Raw genomic sequence first — 21,968 nt, forward strand, 5'->3', positions numbered from 1 at the left:
TACTTCAAAAATCCTTTTTTCTTCATAATCAACATGTTCCGGAGTAAAATAGATTGGCAAAATATTATTATCCTACTTACAAGTTCTAATTTTCTCTAGGTTATCAATGAAGATGTTACTGTGCATGACTTTGAGGGAAGAGAAATTGAATCTCAGCTTCTTCCTTTGGCCACAGCCTATGTGGGCTTAAGGAACTACCATGTTAGGGCATATGTAGGTCGAAGTCCAACTCAGACACCCAAGTATTTGCTTGCATTTAAGGTGTCTGTGCCACCACTTGGTTTCAGCACGTATACTATTTCCAGCATGAAAAAGCCAGGTCTACTCTTATTATTGCAATAAACGTATTTGTTTTAAAAAAGCATTTATTTTGTGAAGTGGAAAACCATGAATCCATTATTCAAGGTACTGTCACATGTTTTTGAATTATTTTCCCTTTTGGTTGCAGGTGCTAGTTCAATCAGATCATCTCTATACCAGTTTCAGAGTGGTGAAAAATCTAGTGTTGAAGTTGGTCAAGGAAACTTAAAGCTTACTTTTTCCATAGATCATGGAAAAATTACTAATTACGTTAATAGCAGAAGCTTGGTATGTAATGCCCCCAACACTTTCATAATCACTTATTATTTGAAGCTTATTTTGACATTGCATTGTCCATTATTTTCTCTGACTTTGTGTCTTCTAAAATATGGTTAAATGTGATTGATGTTATTGTGATTAATGTTTTTGTTATTGCTATGTTTTTAATAATTGACTTTGCTTAACACTTCTGCCTCATCCACCCCAAACAAAAGCAGGAAGGAAGCAGGAAAACAAAAAGGTTGGGAACTAATGCACAAAATTGTCAATTATGCAGATTGAGGAACCAGTTGAACAATCGTACAGTTATTACTCTGGATTCAAGGGAAATGACAAAGACACTCAGGTAGACGAAGTTCATCTTCTATTGCAAATCTCCCTTGCTTTTTGAAATTGCACAAATTAGAAGTTGAACTATCTAGTCCATACACTCAAAGTTCAATGGTGGCTCGTGGCATTTATGCAGCGAGTTCCTTTTGCTATCGAGTGTGAATATGGGATTTCTGAAACATTTAATAGAATCAAAAGCCTTTGTACTAACGAGGGATGGAAGTTCTTTGCACATTACTGAGAGGAGCTGAAGAGTCGTGGAAGAGATGAGTCTGGGGATATCCACGGTGCTATGGTTTGCCAAAGCATTGGAGGAATGTTTGAAGGGTGGAAGAAAATATTTTTATGCTACTTAACGGGAGGGTGACGGAGGCTTTATTGCGCAGAGATGCTCTAATGCCTGCAGTCGCTCCACCTCCAAAATCGAAACCGCACCGATACCTTGAAATGGTGTAAATCTCGACTGAAACTGGTTGGTGAAGGGGGAGAAAACCATCGACATCGGTCTCGGTGTAACTCCAGTCGGTTCGTCTGCATCTTTGGTGGCGACGAAGGTGGCCCTGCATGAGATGACGCTGCGGTGAGAGAGATAAAGAGAGTGATGACGCTGTTGTGACTCAATGAGAGAGAGAGAGAGAGAGAGAGAGAGAGTGATGAGAGAGGGACCTCGGTCTTGTCCCTAAACATTAAGTCCACGAACTTGCCTTGGTGAAGATGATGACCGAGTGATCTTGCCAACTTGCTTGGCCTTCAACAAATGTTAGGTGTTTGAGTGATGGAATGATGTAGATGTTGATGGAATTGGGTTGGCTAAGTGTTTAGGGAATGCAATTCAATGTGGACGGCTAGAGCTTGTTCCTTGAGTGTGGCGCTAAGTTGATGGAGGCTAGGGTGGTGGAAGGTAGTGAGGCTAGGGTTTTCGGTATGGGGCAACTAGGGTTGCCGAAATTGGATAAGGGAATTAGGGTTGGCACCAGATGGAAGGGAGGCTAGGGTTTCGGATTGCAAGGCAATTGAGGTTGTTGAAATTGATGAGTGGAGATGTTTTAGGAAAGATTCCTAAGTGGTAGGAATCTTTGAGGATTCGGTTTGGCTAGTTTGGATAGTCAATGGTTGACTTGAGAGATTTTAGGGATGAGGGATTTAAGGAATTGAAGAGGATTATCAATTCCTTAAATTAAGAGATTTGAATTGGAGGAAGTCAAGACTCCTAAAAGGAAAGAGTTTCCTTATGGAGACTTGAGGGTTTCGGCTATGGGAAAGTGGGATGGAAGAAGGGCAATTATGGAAGGGCCGAATGTGGTAAGTGAGGGCTAGGATTTTATGGAGAGTGGCGGCAAGCACTTTATGGAAGGTGGACTTAGGGCAAACACTATAGTGGGCGACACTAAGTGTTTGGATGGATCAAATGGGGCAATGTGTGTTACGGCAATGAACAATTGATGAACACAATGTATTCTCAATAACAACTTAAGAACAATTCAAGATCAATGCACATAAAATAATAAGATCAATGGAGAGAAAGTGGAAGACAAGAGAATTAATAAATAATACTCGTAAGATTGATAAATCGAATCACACTTATTCACAAATTGCAAAGTGTGATTATCTTATTAGGGATTCATGAATTGCACCCCAAACAGTCCAAGTGCTAAGCATTGAAATAGATGATCTCAAGAACAAAGCTGTTCAAAAGGAATTTGTCAAAAGATGTGAAAGAAAAGACTAAGGGTCCTATTTATAAGAGTTACAAAGTGGAAACCCCCAAAAGGTCCATTGAAAGATAATTAAATAAAAAATAAATAAATAAAGCAATAACATATAGGCATGGGCCAAGTTGGCCTGTAGCTTGCATGAGCCCATGGGTGGGTTGGGATGGTGCATGTGGTTCGGTCTGGTCCAAAGCTGATGGGCACGACATGGCTTGCTGATGATCATGGCATGGTGCCATGCAAGGGCCTGCTGGTGGGCATGGCATGGTGCCATGTAAGGCCTACTGGTGGTGAGCCATGTGTGCGTGCTGCATGGCCCAGGCTAGTGGCCTGGGCGTTGGGTTTGCATGATCCAGGCTAGTGGCCTGGGCGTTGAGGTTGCAAGGCATGGGTTGGAGCCATGCGCTGGATGGCATGCCTGGTGGGCACAACACTGGCTTAGCCTGCAAGGCATGGGTTGAAGTCGTGCGCTGGATGACATGCCTACAAAGGCATGCCACTAACCTTGTTGGTGTGCGGCGTGGGGTGCATGCAGGGGCGTGTGCAATACCACGCGCATGGGTGCACGGAGCAGGACTGTGTGTCTGGACATGCGCATGGGCGTGTGCATGCCAGGCAGCGCGCTGGGTTGTGCTCAGCCACTAACCTCGCTGGCCTGCATGCTGGGCGCCTCGTGCGTGTCAACACACGGCCCAAGGCATGCATGCATGTTGGGTGCCCCGTGCTTGTTACGGCACGAGCCAAGGCATGCGTGTAGGTTGGCCATGGTGCTGTCTTTGCCTCCCAAGGGCAGTGTCGAGGCTTGTCCCGATGCCACTTTCTAGGGGTTTTAACAAGATGGTTGCATGCGCCGTGAGAGAGAGATTGAGAGAAAGGAGGGGGCGGCACTGTGAAGTGTGAAATAAGAAATGAGGAGAAAGAAATGAGGAAGAAGAAGGGTGCGTGCATGCGTTTGTTTAAACCCTAGAGGCGCGGTTTCCTTTATATTTTTTTCAAACACTAAGTCCCAAAACGACGTTGTTTCACTCGAGTGAAACAACGTCGTTTCATATATGTATAATTTAAAAAAAAAATTAAAAATTTAAACTATCGGTTGATTTAGCGGTCTGGTCCAAGCTTAAACCTGGACCGAACCACTAGACATCGGTTTTGGCCAAATTCAACTGCCGGCCGACCGGTTCTATGCCGGTTCCGGTCCCGGTCGGTTTTACGGTTTCTTGTACAACCCTAGTTTGGAACATGGACCTGGTAAAGGGGAGTCTAAGGTTGGTCCGAGCTTCAAGGTGTGGGCAGCCTCAATGGGCTTCAGCCCGAAGGCCAAGGCCCAAGACAAAGGGAAGGCTAAGGTGGGTTCGGGCCGATTTAAAGGGCCTTAGCTCATGGGCCAAGACAAAGGAAAGGCTAAGGCCGACCCCGATAGACTCATATGGAAGATTCGTGAAGGCTGTGATGCAAGGCCCTCGACCGGTGAGAGTTAGCCAACGTTGCCGGAGGCGGTCCTGATAGACTTGCAACATGTTGAGGAACAATCAACATCAGCTGATATGGATGATACAGTAGTGGTGGAGTCGACAAAAGCGACAAAATCAGTACTAGACATGGGTCACCACTTTTCCTCACCATCGGTCTTCAGTTTTCCGGCATAGTATGGATAGAAAAGGACGATGGGTAGCATAGATGATGGAAATGTTGAGTTTCATATGGTATCCTCTTCGGCGAAGGCTTTTAGATAGTGGCTACTGATTGTGAGCTGTGTACTGAGGTTGGGGTGACGAGGACGTCAGTGAAGGACTTTTATGGATGCTAGTTCCTATTAGCGATATTTCTGAGTGGGAGTGCAGGTCTCCCTTTGCTGAGGAGGAGACAGGGGTGCTGACGGAATGATAGTGGGCCTATACCTTTCAAGTCTTTGCCATCGTGTCAGCCTACTGCCTTTGGTTGGGTTGTTCATAAGGTGAAGGAAATCCAACACTGTGTGGGGATTGAGTGTGAGGGTTTTGAGGAACAATTCATGGCTTTGCTTACTATCATTGAAGTAGGAAATGCTCAGCTCAAAAAATTTGGCTCTAAAAAACAAAGGGAGCTCAAGAGACTAATGTGGTCTATAAACTATGAGGGCAACTCAAGCAGAGAAAGATCCAAAGGGAGGGGGTCGACATATTCTTTATGAAGTCCAAGATTACATCTTGGAATGTCCGAGGCTTAATGAGGTTAATAAGCGCCTAGAGATAAAAAATTTGCTCCGTGAATGGAAGGCGGATATTGTGTGCTTGCAGGAAACTAATATGGAAACTATTTCAAGAAGTACTATTAGAAGTTTGTGGAGCTATCCATATGTTGACTGGGCTTCTCTTGCATTGGTTGGGGCCTCAGGGGGAGTACTCATAACGTGGGATAGAAGGGTGGTGGATAAAATGGAGGAGTATATTGGTGAGTACACAGTGCATGTTCCTTTAAGAATGTGGAAGATAATTTTAGGTGGGGTTTTGCTGTAATTTATGGGCCGACTTTGGACAGCAGTAGACACATTCTATGGGAGGAATTAGCTAGGTTACATAGCTGGTGGGACTTGCCTTGGTGTATAAGTGGGGATTTTAATGTTATAAGATTCCCAAGTGAAAGATCGGGAGAAAGTAGGTTGTGACCAGCAATGATGAATTTCTTGGAGTGTATTTTTGACTTGGGTTTGGTGGACATTCCTCTTATGGGTGGAGCATTCACGGGGTCTAATAACCAAACGTGCTCTTGATTGGACATATTCTTAGTTTCCTCGGAGTGGGAAACTCATTGCCTGGAGTTATGTCAGAAAAGACTACCTCGCCTTTGTTCCGATCACTTCCCTATCTTGTTAGATTGTGGAGGTATTCAAGGAGGACGAAGATACTTGAAGGTTTCATGGAATGGGTCTGGTAATGGTGGTCCTCCTATCAGATCCAAGGCACCCCTAGCTTCATTTTTGCAGGCAAATTGAAAGCGTTAAAGAAAGATTTAAAACTATGGAATGTGCAATCTTTTGGAGATATAGGCAACCACAATAAGTCATTATTGGAGGAGCTTCATGAGGTAGAGAGGACACAAGAGGGACGGGCCCTTTCTTTGGAGGAACTTTCTCGCAAGACAGAACTAGAGAGGGTTACCCTATTGGAGGAGATATCGTGGCGGCAAAAATCCCGAGCATTGTGGTTGAAAGAAGGAGATCGAAGCACGAATTTTTTCCAGTGTGGCCAACTCCCATAGGAGAACTAATGCCATCGAGATTATGAATATAGGATGGAGCTGCTTGCACGGAGATTCTTGTGATTTAAGAGCATGTTGCTGGTTTTTTTGAACAGTTACTTACCGAGCAAGCGGGGTGGAGGCCAAAGATTGATGGGATAGCCTTTGATACCATTGAGCAACAGAATGTCTCTTGGCTAGAGAGGTTGTTTGAGGAGATCGAGATTCATGAAGTGGCGAGGAAGATGGTAAAAGACAAAGCACCTAGTCTAGATGGATTCTCTATGAGTTTTTTCCAATTTTGTTGGGAAGTGGTGAAGGAGGACTTAATGAAGGTGTATTCCAGGAATTTTTTTCGGTTGGAAAATTTGAAAAAAGTCTCAATGCCACTTTTTCTTGCACTTATTCATAAGAAGATTGGACTTTCGGCCCATTAGTCTTGTGAATGGGGGTGAATAAGATTATCTCCAAGGTGCTTGCAAATTGTCTAGGAGAGGTTTTGGGGCGGATCATTACGAAACTCCAAAACCCATTTGTATGGGGAAGACGAATTTTGTACTTAGTACTCATTGCCACTTAATGTCTAGATTGTAAATTAAAATCTAGCTATTTGGGTATCTTAGGCAAGTTGGATATGGAGAAGGCTTATGATCAAGTTAATTGGGCCTTTCTACTGTACTTGCTTGGGAGGTGTGGTTTTGGGGAGACGTGGTGCTCTTAGATTTGGTGGTGCATATCGATGGTGAGGTTGGCAGTTTTGGTGAATGATAGCCCAGTTGGCCTTTTTAACAATTCTAGAGGTCTTGAGTAAGGGGATCCTTTGTCCTCACTCCTCTTTGTCATAGTCATGGAGGCACTTAGTAGAATAATATCTGCCATGGTTAACAGTGGCTTTTTGGCTGAATTTTCAGTTGGTGACATAAATCGGGCTACTCTTAACATTTCTCACTTGTTTGCAGATGATACTTTAATATTTTGTGAGGCTGAACAAATTATGGATCGTTCATTGATTACTTTTTGTTAGAACTTTGTTTCTAGGGGCCAAAGTTGTAGATTTCAATGGCCTCGATTTTCATGATTTTCTTGTTTCCATTTCTTCTTCCTAAATAGGTGTTACCTCTTATATGCCCCCTTGTGTACTTGGGTTATGCTTATTCTTTTTTATTAAAGAGTTCTGCTACATACAGTCACTTTTATCTCCTCCTTGCGCACTCAATTGATGTGATTAGCCAAAACAATTATTTTATATTAAAAAAAAGTGACGCAGCCAATCACATCAGTGGAGTGCCCAAGAAGTATGAAAAAGTGACTGCACATAGAGTTTTTGTTAAAATAATCGTTTACTTATAAAACAAATCCTTTTCTGAGTTATTTTTCAGAACTCAGGGGCATATATCTTCCGTCCGAATGGTACATTTCCCGTAAAGCCTGATGAACAGGTGCGCGATGACTTATGAACACATTCTCCATCCAAACAAAGAATCATGGAAATTATAAAGTTAAGGCTGTTCATAAAAGTTTCAGGTTCCGTTGACTGTTATGCGTGGACCAGTAATAGAAGAAGTACATCAACATATCAATCCATGGATTTATCAGGTGCCTTACTTGTTTATGACGAATGTTTTTTGTTATAAATGCTTTTTCCATTTTTCTTCTGTTTCAGCAGTGCAAAAACCATTATTTTATGCTCATGATGACGAAATTATGTTATCAAATAATAGTATGCAGTCGCTTTGAAATCTGCCTGTGCGCTTATGGTGGACTTTAGTTTAGGAAAGTTATGACCTTGGGGTTTATATGGTGGGGAAAAGGTAATAGGATGTTTAGATTAGATCGAAATAGCTTTGAAAAGATCATATCTTTGTGGTTGAGAAGCTGCAGGAATTGAGAGTTCAGGGGATTCTGCACAACAATTAAGATGGTTCTTTAGGACTGGATTAGAGGGCTGTATGATAGCTATCAGCGAGGAAAATATATAGCTTTCTTTAGGGCTTGATTGGAGCATTGTCTGATTTGCAGTTGCAAAGAGAGAAGCAAAACAGGGATTTTTATTGCTGTTTGGGATGGTGCAAACAATGACACGCCAAAGAAGAAAATAAGGGAAAGAAAATAGGAGAACACTAGACGCTCTTCCTTCAAAACCAGCCAAATCACTCAATATTCATTGATAAAATATTTTAGTAAATTGAAGCATATTTATGAAACTCTTTGAACCTTCATTAATGTATTTGGAAGCCAAAGACAATTTGCAACTTTTAGAAGTTTCTAGAGTCAAGTTAACAACCAAAATGTGTATGTTTGTTTTGTCTTGTTTCAGTTGAGGATGTAGTTGTAGGACTCATACCCATTAAAGAAGTCTTCGTGGAGAGGCTTTTGGTAAATGCATCATCAAATTTGTCCCGTGGTTATCGCTTTGCTTTGGACTTGTGAAATATGAAATTAACATGAAGATATTTATAAAAGAAAGTATGAAGATGAAAATATAGAGCAAAACATGTTATATTTTCCATAAGCACCTCTATGTTCTAGCTTTGATTGTCCTTTTGAGGTAATAGTGAAGGAGCTATACTTCAAGGTTTGATTGAGACTTGGGCAATTGGAGGGTTTCAAGTAGGATAATTATGTGTTTATCTAATATTGCTATTAAAATAAGTGCTAGAGCACAATATCTTTTATATTTAGTACTTAATAGTGATTCAGTTTCCCTGTTGCCAGTAATTTTGCATAAAAATGTGTTTGCAGATTACCAGACTGCAGAAGGGGAAAGAGCATGTTGAAGTTGAGTTTATTGTAAGCATTACCAGACAGCTGACTTAATGTTATTTGTTGGTGTTGTTATTTTTGCTTCTCTGCCTCTTATGTACTGAACGATACATGCATACCGGGAATATATATGTAATATCAGGTTGGACCTATACCTATTGATGATGGTGTTGGAAAAGAAGTTGTAACTCAAGTTACAACTACCATGGATACCAACAAAGCATTCTACACAGATTCTAATGGACGTGACTTTATCAAAAGGGTATGTTACTTGCCGTTGTATACAATATTAAGCATGTTTAGTTTGGGTACATGATGATGTCAACGGAATTAGCTGTCCATTTAAAGTCAGCAGATTCATTACCTTGTACAGCTTGTGACAGCTATCTTCTATGTTTGTAAATCTTTTATTCTTTCCTTAATTAGGATATACTAGCTGTAGACTGTCTTTAGATATTCTTTCTTTAATTAGGATATACTAGCTGTAGGCTATCTTTAGACAGATCTGTATATGGTAGTTTAGCTGATTTTAAGGGCTGAAGATCAGCTTGTATTCTATATATAATGGGAATTCTCCAGCAAGAGAAAGACACTTTTGCTCAAAGCTCTCTAAGTTTACATGGCATCAGAGCCACAATTCTGAATCCTCACGTGTCTCTTGTCCAACTCAGCCCTAGTTCAGTCCCTTGTTCTTGGTTATTCTTGATCAAGTTCTCTCGGCCCCATGTCTTCGGATAAGTCTGATGCCTTCTTGGTTCGTTTTAATGGCAAAAACTTCTCAGCCTGGGCATTCCACTTCATGATATTTGTCAAAGGCAAGATCTATGGGGCCATGTTGATGGCAGCAACCCTGCTCTTGACGAAAACACAGACAAGGATCAAAACGCCAAGTGGGAGGTCAAGGATGCTCAAATCATAGCGTGGATTCTAGGATCTGTCGAATCCAACATCATCTTGAACCTTCGACCCTTCAAGGCTGCAGCCGAGATGTCGACTTACCTGAAGAAGCTCTACAGTCAGCACAACACTGCTCGTTGGTTCCAAGTTGAACATGACTTGGCCAATCTCCAACATGACAGTCTCTCTATCTCTGATTTTTACTCTAGCTTCATGAATCTTTGGGCTGACTATACTGATATAGTCTATGCTACCTTACCTCTTGAAGGTCTTAGTTCTGTTCAAACTGTCCATGAAATTACTAAGAGGGATCAATTTCTCATGAAATTGAGATCTGAATTTGAAGGCACCAGGTCTAATCTTATGAACTGAGATCCTGTCCCCTCCTTGGATGCATGCCTCAATGATTTGTTTTGTGAGGAGCAACGCCTGCTCACTCAAACCACCATGGAACAACGTAGATCCACCTCTGTTCCCGTGGCTTATGTAGCACAAGGCAAGCCAAGAGGCAGGGACATGAGCACTATTCAGTGTTTTTGTTGCAAAGGATTTGGCCATTTCACATCAAACTATCCCAAAAAATTCTGCAACCACTGCAAAAAGGATGACCATATTATCAAGGAATGCCCTACCTGACCCCCCCAAGAGATCTTAAACAACATATACTGCCTCAGTTGCCTCTTCTAGTACTGGGAGTTCTATGGATACAGCACCTCTGATACAAAGTGCTCCTGCTCTTGTTCAACCCATGACCCCTGAAATGATTCAACAAATGATCATTTTTGCATTCTCCACTTTAGGACTTTCAGGTAAACCCTTCTCTACATCACCACCTTGGTACTTTGATTCTGGGGCTTCCCATCATATGACAAATAATGCTCATTTCCTTACCAATATAATAAATATTTTGGAAATCTCAAGATTCATACTGCTAATGGCAACCATTTACCTATCACAGCCACCGGTGATGTTTCTCCTTCTCTAACCGGTGTCTTTGTCTCTCCTGGTCTTACCACTAATCTCGTTTCTGTCGGTCAGTTGTTTGATAATGATTGTAAAGTGGAATTCTCTAAATCTGGTTGTATTGTGCAGGATCAACAATCAGGGACGATGATCACAAGGGGGCCTAAAGTAGGACATCTTTTTCCTCTCCAATTTCCTTTGTATCCATGTTTCCCTTTGCCCTTTGTCACTTGTAATTCTACTCATGTTGATTACTGAGCATGGCATTCTAGGACATCCAAACTCTGATGTACTTCATGATTTGCTAAATTTTGGTTTACTTGGGAATAAAGAGTCACCATCTCTTAGTGTTTGTTCAATTTGATTGCAATTCTTATTGACTTGACAAAAGTAAAACTTTGCCATTTCCCACTCACACACCAAAAGTAGTCCAACTTTTTGATATGATACATAGTGATGTGTGGGGTATGGCACCGGTTACTTCTCATGCTAATTACAAGTACTTCGTCACCTTTATTGACGACTATAGTCGGTTCATTTGGATTTATTTCCTGCATTCTAAAGAGGAAGTATTTTATGTTTTCAAGCTCTTTCAAGCTCTTTCATGCTCATATTCAGACTCAATTTTCTGCGAATATCAAAATCCTTCGCTCTGACAATGGGGGTGAGTACATGTCTCATGTGTTTCAGGAATTTCTGCAAACTAATGGCATAATCTCTCAACGATCTTGTCCTTCAACCCCCCAACAAAATGGGGTGGTTGAAAGAAAAAACCGTCACCTTCTCAATGTTGTCCGCACCCTTCTTTTAGAGTCATCTATGCCCTCTCAGTTCTGGTGTGAAGCTCTCTCCATTACTGTCCACCTCATCAACAGATCGCCTTCTCCCTCATTGAACCACGTCTCTCCTTACACTCAGTTATTTGGTCACACTCCAAATTATTCTAACCTTCGTATCTTTGGTTGTGTGTGCTATGTTCATCTTCATGCACACGAACGCACAAAACTCACGGCTCAGTCAGTCCAATGTGCATTTCTAGGATATTTTGTACACCAAAAGGTTTTCTTTGCTATGATCCAAATCTGCGTTGTATTCGGGTTTCTAGAAATGTGATCTTTTTGGAAAACTAGTATTTTTTCTCCACCCACCACGATTCTTTTTCTCCTTCATTTTCAGTTTTTCCCTTGTTTACTAACTCCTCTACAGATCCCGCACCTTCTAAGCCTCTCCTAGTGTATCAGCGATGCTCTTCAGCCACATCAAATCAGACTTCCGCACCTCACGAGCCCCCTCAACTTCATTCCCCGACTGTTCATCCTGTTCCAGCAACTGCACCCGCTCCTCTTAGACACAGTACTCGGGTTCGTAGACCCCCAAATAGGTTTGGTTTCACCCCTCCTTTATCCTTGACAGCCACCTTGTCTTCTACTCTTATTCCCTCGTCTTATAAATAGGCAATAGAGCATGAGTGTTGTTGGAAAGCTATTGAAACAAAACTTCTCGCACTTGAAGAAAACCAGACCTGGGATGTTGTTCCATGTCCCCCATCCGTGAAACCACTTGGCAGTAAGTTGGTGTTTTCTATCAAGCTTCGTTCCGATGGATCTATAGACCGTCACAAGGCTCGGTTAGTGGTTCTTGGCAACAAGCAAGAGTATGGCCTAGACTACGATGAAACCTTCGCACCGGTAGCTAAGATGCCCACCGTGCGAACCATACTAGCTCTTGCTGCATCTCAATCATGGCCTTTACCTCCAATGGATGTTAAGAACGCATTCCTGCACAGTGATCTCAAGGAGGAAGTTTACATGAAACTTCCCTCTAGTATGCCTACTTCCTCACCTAATGATGCTTGCAAACTAAAACGCTCTTTGTATGGTTTGAAGCAGGCATCGTAAGTATGGTTTGAAAAGTTTCGATCCACTCTCCTTGGCTTTTCCTTCACTCAAAGTTAGTATGACTTCTCCTTTTTTCTACAGAGAACATCTAAGGGCATAGTTGTTCTCCTTGTTTATGTGGACGATATCGTTATCACTCGTTCTGATATGGAGGCCATCTTTAAGATTCAGAAATTGTTGCATTCTACTTTCCACATGGAAGACCTTGGCTAGCTCACCTACTTCTTTGGGCTATTGCTATAGATTTTAATGGCCTAAATGTACATGATTTTCTTGTTTCTTTTATAGCATATAGATAGGTTTTATCTCTTGTATATTTCCTTGTGTACTTGGGTTTTGTGTATTCCTATTAATACTACCATTTACTTATAAAAAAAAAACGTCTAAGGGCATGGTTGTTCTCCTTGTTTATGTGGAAGATATCATTATCACTATTTCTGATATGGAGGCCATCTTCAAGATTCAGAAATTGTTGCATTCTACTTTCCACATGAAAGACCTTGGCCAGCTCACCCACTTCTTGGGGTTAGAGTTGCATCATCGGCCTCAAGGTATCTTCTTGAACCAACACAAGTATATTCAGGATCTGGTTCAGTTAGCAGGACTCATAGACACTGCTTCAGTTGACACTCCCATGGAACCTAATGTGAAGTATCGACGTGACGAAAGGGAACTTCTTGAGGATCCTACTTTCTATAGGAAGTTGGTTGGTAGTCTTATCCATCTAATCGTCACCCGACCAGACATCTCTTATGCTGTTCACACCATTAGCAAGTTCATGCAAGCCCCTCGGCATCTCCACCTATCCATAGTCCGACGTATCATTCGAGACCTCCTTGGCACACCTAGTCGTGGCTTATTTTTCCCATTGGTTCTTCACTCTAGCTACGAGCCTACAGTGACTCTGATTGGGCCGGCTGCCCAGACACTAGGAAATCTACTACTGGATGGTGTATGTTTCTTGGTGATGCTCTTATCTTTTGGAAATGCAAGAAGCAAGACCATGTCTCCAAATCATCAACTGAGGCAGAGTACAGTGCCATGTCTGCTGCATGCTCCGAGATCATTTGGTTGCGTGGTCTCCTCGAGCTTGGTTTCTCCCAAGTTCAACCTACTCCACTACATCCTGACAACACTCTAGTGCCATTTAAATTGTTGCCAACCCTGTCTACCACAAACGCACGAAGCACATAGAGGTTGACTGCCACTCCATCCGAGAAGCCTATGACCGCCAGATTATTACCCTCCCACATCTCTCCACTACTCTACAGTTTGTGGATATCTTCACCAAATCAATGACATGTCAGCGCCATAATTTCCTTGTTAGCAAATTGATGCTTGTAGATTTACCAGCATCAATTTGAGGCGGTGGGGATGTCAACAGAATTAGCTGTCCATTTAAAGTAGGCAAATTCATTACCTTGTACAGCTTTGAAAGCTATCTTCTATGTTTGTAAATCATTTATTCTTTCCTTAATTAGGATACACTAGCTGTAGACTATCTTTAGATATTCTTTCCTTAATTAGGATATACTAGCTGTAGGCTATCTTTAGACAGATCTGCATATGGTAGTTTAGCTAATTTTAAGGGCTGAAGATCAGCTTGTATTCTATATATAATGGGAATTCTCCACCGAGAGAAAGACACTTTTGCTCAAAGCTCTCTAAGTTTACAGATGATGCCATGCGGTGGCGGATCCAAAAGTTCATCTATGGGGAGCCGAACTAGTATTATGATAACTAAATATTTTTAATATAATTTTTCATAATGCGTATCATGCCATATATATATATATATAAATTATTATAAATATAATTCAAATAATGAAAAAAAATCAATATATTTATCAAGTTGAGATATATAACACACATATATAGTTATAAGCACAAATTACAGATAATGGTTTTTTCTATTTATCAAAAACCAGGATATGTTCAGCAAGCATAAAAAAGGACAAATGTCAAAGGAAACTCAAGGGAAAATGGAGAAAATCATGCGTAAAAAAGAGAAAGTAGAATAGAACAAAGAAAAACTTGGGGGACAAGGAAAATAGAAAAGAATTATACGCTATGAGTTTATATATACTTTTTAACTTTTAGAAAATTTTTAAGGCCAAACTTTTAAGTTTTTGAGAAAAGCTCAACTTTTTATAAGATTTGGGGGGGTTAGATTCTGTATTTTAGTGGAAACCTATATACAATTTTTAGTGTTTTTTTCATAGGTAAGAATTAATATGGATCTTTAATTTTTTTCTAAAATTTTTATATCAATCCCATTTCTTCATCTAATTGATATTTTGGTATAAAGTTGCATCTAGTCCTTTCTTACTATCTATAACTATTATAGATTTTTGGGTAGTTAAGGGGATTATTTCAAGTATTTTTGGGAGGGAGGGCCAAGAATATATTTTTTAATTTTTTCAAACGGATCAGAGGGAGAGGGAGTTTTTCAAAAGAAATTTTGGTGGAAGCCCCCCCGTCCCACACCTCTTCCAGATTCCCCTTGATGCTATGAATGATTTCTAGCTTGAAATTGTACTCTATTTATGTGTTGATGTTACAATATATGGGCGGTGTTGTAGAGCTGAGTGATTAGTCAAAAGAAATAATTGTCTTTTTTCTTTGGAAGTCGATGACATAGGTGAGCATTTCTTTGATTCAATGACTTAATGTTCAATTTCTAGTGTCCTCATTAAATTATCTAAAGGATTCATTTGACTTGCAGATTCGTGATTATCGAACAGATTGGGACCTAGAAGTGAATCAACCAGTTGCTGGAAATTATTATCCAGTATGTTTATTTATTCTTCTTTCATAATAAATCTATTTGCCCAGTTTGTTTGGTTTGTTTAATATTATTAAATTACCAAGTTTTTCAAAAGCTGAAGCTGATAGGAAATAATGAATTTAATCATTGAAATTATAAATTCTATGACCCCCTGACATGCAAGATCAGACAGCACATGGACTCACCTTTTAGGAAAAGAATTTGACATTTTAACTGGGACACAAGATCTTTTTTTTTTTTTTTTAAAGAGGACTTAGCCCCAAATTTTAATTTGGGACACAAGATCATTGCCCCTATACAATGTTAAATTAGAAATTAACCCAAAAATTTAAGTTCTTTATTTCTATTATAATGATAGTAAGCTCCAATTTCAGATTGGCTTACTCAAATTTGGAGTGGCCGTTTTCCATCTGATTATTTGAGTTATGCTTGCTAAATGTTGGTTTTAGTGAGCTTCGTTATAATAATAATTATGACGATGAAGATTTATCATCATTTATCACCAACGTTATTTTCATTATTTATTATCATTTGGTTACTATTTGGTATCCTCTGGGAATTTTGCTTAGGGAGAAACTAAAATTGTATCAGAGCAATGATACACCATCAATTTCTCATTGCCACTAAAATCCACTGAGTACAAAAATTAAAACAGTGTGGTCGACTGCAAGGTAAAAATGATATTCTGTAGTGAAATTTGATGTTTTTGTTTACAGAACTCATCCATACACTTTTACATGAATTTAAGCCCTGCTATTGTTTTTTTATCAGTAAACTAGATTTTTATTGGTGATATTGATAGGCAATCTTTTATAAGTATATGGATAGGCAATTTAAGCCCTGTTATTATATAGTTTTCACTGTAAAGTTCAATCAGTAATTATCTCCCCAACCCCCCCCCCCCCCTCCCCCAACCGTTTGCTTGATGCATCATTTTTTTCACAAGTAACAAAAGATTCTATAGATGGGAATAATAGGCATAACCCATGTCACAGGGCGTATAAAAGAGACACCTAAGCATGATTAACAACGAGTGACAAATCATTTACATTGCCCTTTCAGATTAATCTTGGGATTTACATGCAAGATAATCAAACAGAATTTTCAATTTTGGTGGATCGGTCTATTGGGGGAACCAGCACAGTGGATGGACAAATAGAGTTGATGCTCCACAGGTATGTTGGTCTTCCCAATTGTCTGTCTCACCATGAATTCTAGATGTGGCTTGAGCTTTCTTTGAGTTGTCTCAATTGGAGTTTCCTTGGAGTAATTATAAACAGTAAAAACTTTTCCGTCTCACACAATGTGGAGTCTCTCATTAACAACCCTCATATGCTCAATTCGGGTGTTACAATCTCCCCCCTAAATTCCTCGTACTCGTCAAACTATATTGTTGTAGGTGGCATGACTTAAGCCCCACACTTTTGACTAGGATTGGCTCTGATGCCATTTATAACGATCCAAAGAAAGTCCAAGCAGTCACACTGGAGCTTATAATCCAAAAGGATTAGTCAATGTTGCAATTGGGGCTTCTTCAAATCATTCATTTTAAATGCCAAAAATCCCTTCTAGGAAATTTGCTTCACCGCCCTCTTAGACTCAATTCAGGGTATTAAATTATATAACACCTTTCTTGCCCTTTTTTTCCTTGAAATATGTTCCGTTTTCCGAAGATAATTCTGTACTTAAAGGAATTATGAAGGTTGCAACTAGCATCTAAGACAATGCACGGTAGAACTGATTGAATGGTCATTAGTGTATTCATGATTTATCTTTTCATGCACCATATGTTATCAGAATCATTATCGGAATTCCTCTCATTCGTCTTACTTTACAGGAGACTGCTACTTGATGATTCAAGAGGTGTTGCAGAGGCCTTAAATGAAACAGTCTGTGTTCATAATAAATGCACAGGACTAACAGTAAGCACCCCTCATTGAAACTCATTTGTCATCACTCAAATAATTCAAGAATGCAATGAAGCATGCTAAAACAATAAGCTGGAACTTCAGATGAAAACTGTCACCAGATGTGTTTTTTTTGGTCAGCTTTACGTCTTCCAACAGTCTCAGAAAATTCTTGGCTATCACTCATTTCATTAAAATCCAAACGGGGCTATCTATATTAAGGATTTTACATACAATTACCTGTTAATTTTTATTATTTATGGTTACTATAGCAACAATATACAAGTTAGAACTTCAATTATATGTAGAGCAATTCCATGAAGATATTCATGTTGCCTTTAGCTAGCGAGTCATGACTGCAATGCTTTTTTGCATTAAGTACCTCCTAAAGATACATCAATAGTTGAAAAATGTATACCCATGACTATACAATAATGTTTTCTCTCCGTACATTTGAGAAAAAAATGCTATGCCTTCTCGCCGGTGATAGTTTACTATTAACGGTGGTGGTTATCTGTGTTGTTTAGTTTAGTCTTTCAGTACATTATGAGTAGTTACGAAGTAAGGGGGTTGAGTAGGAATGTTATTATCGATCAAAAATGTTGAGTTTAAGAAGTTAAATGCTAGGTGGTGGAGAATCACTGAGAGCAGCTGTCGTGCTGTGAAGTTTATCTCTTTGGACCATGAATCTTTGGGTTGGTTGGCTGCCATGTTGAAGGAAGGTGCAGTTTTTTAGGGGCCTGCTGGTTTTCTTAGATTGCATAGAAATGGAACTCAAGTTTTGGTTGTGCAGAGGCAGCGCAACTCATTTGGGAATTTTTTATCCGTTTCGGAGTTTGGTCAAGAGAAGCGGCGTGGCTTACTTGCGATATTGGAAGGGAGGAAAGGGGTGGGATGGAGAAATTTTGGGGAATTGTTGTTGGAAGTTGCTGCAACCTCCTCTATTTTAGGAAGAAATAACAGAGGGAGTTTGCCATGGCTACCTCTTCCTCCGATGCAGGGGCACCATGTCTTTCCTCATACAAAGAAGCATTAGCGCCGAAACCTAATGGGAGGTCAGGAAGTACTTCCTCTTTGGTGATGGAGCAGTTATGCGATGATGATAGTAGGCGTGTGTTGGGGCTGCATTTGGAAACTCTGATGCATGTGTTGGTGGAGATGGAGACGAAGTGGGTATGTTACAAACTAACATTGGTTTTATAAAACGATGCGTTAAGGAAGGGATGCAAAGGGACTTCGGTGATGGATTGGTGCTTAAGGGAAAGCAAGTGGCTTCAGGTGGGCCTCATACACAGGCTGGGCAAGTGGCCCAGAGGTCTTGCACACAGGTCCAACACGCCCAGCAATCTCAGGGGCTTAAGCTTAAGATTGGGGCTTCAGTTGGGCCTCACCCATTACCCATTCAAGCGGCCCAGAGGCCTGATATGCAGGCCTAGCCCGTGCTGCCTGTATGGAGACAGAAGGAAGCAAACAGTGACGTCCCAGCATCATTGTCGAGTGGGCCTCAACCCTCATCGTCGGCGGTGGGTCAGGGATCAGTGCCAATAATGACGGTGGGTTAGCCGGTGAGGTCTGGAGTATCAGAGGAGGTGTTGGCAAAGCCCAGAGATGCGAACTTGAGTTTTTGCAGCGCCGAGAATGACAAGTTGACGACGGCGATGGCACAGAAACCGCCGTATGAGGTGTTCGGAGACCTCTGTGTCTCTTTGGTACCGTCTGAAGGTTGGATGGTGCTAGCAGAGCCCAGGGTATTGGAGGAGGTGTCGGCAAAGCCCAAAGATGCGAACTTAAGTTTTTGCAGAGCTGAGAACGACACGTTGACGACGGTGATGGCACAGAAACCGCCGTACGAGGTGATCAGAGATTTCTGTGTCTCTTTGGCATCGTCTGTCACGCAGGAACATGATAAGGGGACTCTGATAGGTGCACCCTGTTTGGAGATTAATGGTTTTGCTGGGGATTTAATGGGGGATTGCTCTAGAAATGAATATGAAGTTGAGATGAGGACTTCTGATAATTTTTTGGTATTTAGAGGTTAAGATGATTGTTCTAGTGGCTCAGGTGCAGATTTGGACTTGCAATTGGCTTTGATTGATAAAGATTGTGTTAGGGAAGAGGGAGTTTCTATAACCCCTCCGTGTTCACTCCATCCCAGCTCTAAACTTGGGAATTGTCCTTCAAATTGGGTGTTTAAAAAGGTGGAAGAATTACAAGCTATTTTTGGGGTGTCCTGCGAAGGCTATGAAGAACAGTTTAAGGCCCTTGTTGTGGCTATTGAAGCTAATCGTTCAAAGTCAGCCTCTAAGCGGGATAGGGAACTTAGAAGGCTAACTTGCTCCATTAACTATGATGTAAAGGAAGTGAGTGGCGGAAGGGATAGATCGAAAGGTAGGGGCAATTTATGTTTACATGAAGCCTAAGATCATATCTTGGAATGTGCGGGGGCTCAATGATCGCAATAAATGGCTTCGTCTCAAATCACTATTGCGGATGTGGAAGGGTGATGTGGTGTGCTTTCAAGAAACAAAGTTGTAACTTATTGATAGAAGTATTGTGCAGAGCTTATGGGGATGCTCGTATGTGGGTTGGTCTTACTTGGCCTCTGAGGGTGCCTCAGGCAGAGTGTTACTTATGTGGGATAAAAGATTGGTTGAGGCGATTGAGGAGTGTATTGGAGATTTCTCAATATCGACTCTTTTCAGAAATGTTGTTGATGGATGAGAATGGGCTTTTGTAGGCACATATGGCCCTAATGTGGACAGGGATAGAAGAAGGCTGTGGGAGGAGTTGGCGGGCCTACATTCCATTTGGGATGTGCCGTGGTGTATGGGGGGTGATTTTAACGTAACTCTCTTCCCTAGTAAGCGATCGGGGCATTATCAAAATTCTGTGGCTATGGAGGAATTCTCAGAGTTCATATTTGATATGGAACTTATGGATCTTCCATTGGTATGGGGTGAGTATACTTGGTCAAATGGTCGGGTTTGGTCCAAATTGGATAGATTTCTTGTTTCTCCGTCGTGAGAAGCTCACTTTCCGGAAGTCTGTCAGAAACAACTAGCTCGAGTCAGCTCAGATCATTTTCCTATTACTCTAGAGTGTGAGGGTATGAACAGGGGTCGTCAGTCTTTTAAGTTTGAAAACATGTGGCTTTTAGCAGAAGGATTTGTAGAGATGGTGCGTGCCTGGTGGTCATCATATCAGTCTTTAGGCACTCCAAGTTTTATTCTTGCAAGTAAATTGAAGGCCTTTGAAGAAAGACCTGAAGAAGTGGAACTTGGAAGTTTTTGGCCACACTGACAATCAAAAGTCATCTTTGTTGGAGGAATTGCAGGAGATAAAGGGTAAGGAATTTTTGGGTGATATTTCGGAGGAGTTGTTATTGAGGAAGGTCACGGTGATGGCAAATTTGGAGAGGGTTTTGTTGTTGGAAGAGATTTCTTGGCGTAAAAAATCCCGGGCCCTTTGGTTGAAAGAAGGAGATAAGTATACGAAGTATTTTCACAAAGTGGCTAACTCACATCGGCATAGCAACGCTATCGAGTCGTTATATTCAGGTACTCAGGTCTTATCTTTGTCAATGGACAGCTTTGTAACGATCCAAACTTCCATCAGATCGAACCTTGACTGAGTAAACCCATTTGCAACCCAGAGGAACAATCGTTGGAGGACATGGCTCAATGTCCCAGGTATGATTGGCCTCTAGAGCGGCAATTTCTTCCTGCATAGCTTGTTGCCAACAGTCATGCTTGGCAGCTTGTGAGTAGCACGTGGGAATATCAAAATTGGATAATGCAACAGTAAGAGCTGAAATAGAGGACCCAGAAGGAAAACCATACCTATCCGGAGGTACAGACACTCGAGGAGAGCGTCGTACCAAGGGCTTTGGAGGTGCTGCAACTGACTGGTTCTGGAGCATGTTAGGATCAGATATCGGTTGAGCCACTGGAAGAGACTGTGGGCGGGAGCGTCTTGTATACACAATACCTGGTTTAAAGCGAGAGCTGACTTGAGGAAAATTTGAGGATGGCTGCTCAAAGGAGGGGAGGACCATAGTGGGAGGAGAGGGCACAGAAGACACAGGAAAGAAATGTTGATTTTCAAAGAAAATAACATTCCTAGAAATGCGTGTGCGATGTAACGTAGGATCATAGCAAACAAATCCCTTTTGACACACATTATATCTCAAGAATGCACATCTAACAGATTGAGCAGATAATTTATGTCGCTCATGAGGAGGTAAATGAACAAAGCATACGCAACCAAATGTACGGAGATTATCATAACTAGGTTGCTTACCAAATAAGCGGAAATAAGGAGACTCCATGTGTAAGACTTGGGAAGGTAAACGATTAATCAAATGAGTAGCAGTTTTCAGAGCCTCGACCCAGAACATGGATGGAACAGAGGACTCTAACAAGAGAGTACGTACCATGTCAAGAAGAGTGCGATTTTTGCGTTCGGCTACTCCATTCTGTTGGGGAGTAGCAGGACATGAACGTTGATGAATAATACCTTTAGAAGCCAAAAAAGCCTGAAACTCATTAGACAAATATTCACCACCAGAATCTGTGCGTAATGTCTTAATAGTCGCAGAAAATTGATTGTCAACATATGCTAAAAACGTAGTAAAAGTACGAAAAACCTCAGATTTAGAACGAAGAAAATAAATCCAAGTAAATCTGCTATGATCATCAATGAAAGTCACATAATATTTAAATTTCTCATGTGAACTAACGGGGGAAGGTCCCCAAACATCACTATGAATAAGGTCAAAGCAGTGAGAAGCTCTACTAGCATGCAAAGGAAAGGGAAGAGTTTTGCTTTTACCAAGTTTACAAGAATCACACTCGAGATAAAGATGAACATTCTTTATTACCAAGAAAACCAGAGTTCAATACATGAGACAAAATCT

The 21,968-nt window shown here is 41.0% G+C and overlaps 1 protein-coding gene across 4 annotated transcripts in view; it reads left to right on the forward strand.

Annotated features, from left to right (window-relative positions):
- LOC109001290 (probable alpha-mannosidase At5g13980) overlaps nt 1-21,968 on the forward strand; it is a 45,767-nt gene that overhangs the window by 17,318 nt on the left and 6,481 nt on the right. The window contains exons 15-25 of one of the 4 annotated variants that reach the window (XM_018978508.2): nt 100-319; nt 449-588; nt 857-925; nt 7,217-7,276; nt 7,356-7,433; nt 8,580-8,627; nt 8,743-8,862; nt 10,590-10,628; nt 15,084-15,149; nt 16,209-16,321; nt 16,984-17,068. In XM_018978508.2, the coding sequence (XP_018834053.1) occupies nt 100-319; nt 449-588; nt 857-925; nt 7,217-7,276; nt 7,356-7,433; nt 8,580-8,627; nt 8,743-8,862; nt 10,590-10,628; nt 15,084-15,149; nt 16,209-16,321; nt 16,984-17,068 (1,038 nt within the window). The remainder of the gene's footprint in view (nt 1-99; nt 320-448; nt 589-856; nt 926-7,216; nt 7,277-7,355; nt 7,434-8,579; nt 8,628-8,742; nt 8,863-10,589; nt 10,629-15,083; nt 15,150-16,208; nt 16,322-16,983; nt 17,069-21,968) is intronic. The other 3 variants (XM_018978509.2, XM_018978510.2, XM_018978511.2) reach the window with 3 other exon arrangements.

Source organism: Juglans regia, chromosome 1 (genome assembly GCF_001411555.2).
Source record: "Juglans regia cultivar Chandler chromosome 1, Walnut 2.0, whole genome shotgun sequence".
Lineage (NCBI taxonomy): Eukaryota > Viridiplantae > Streptophyta > Magnoliopsida > Fagales > Juglandaceae > Juglans > Juglans regia.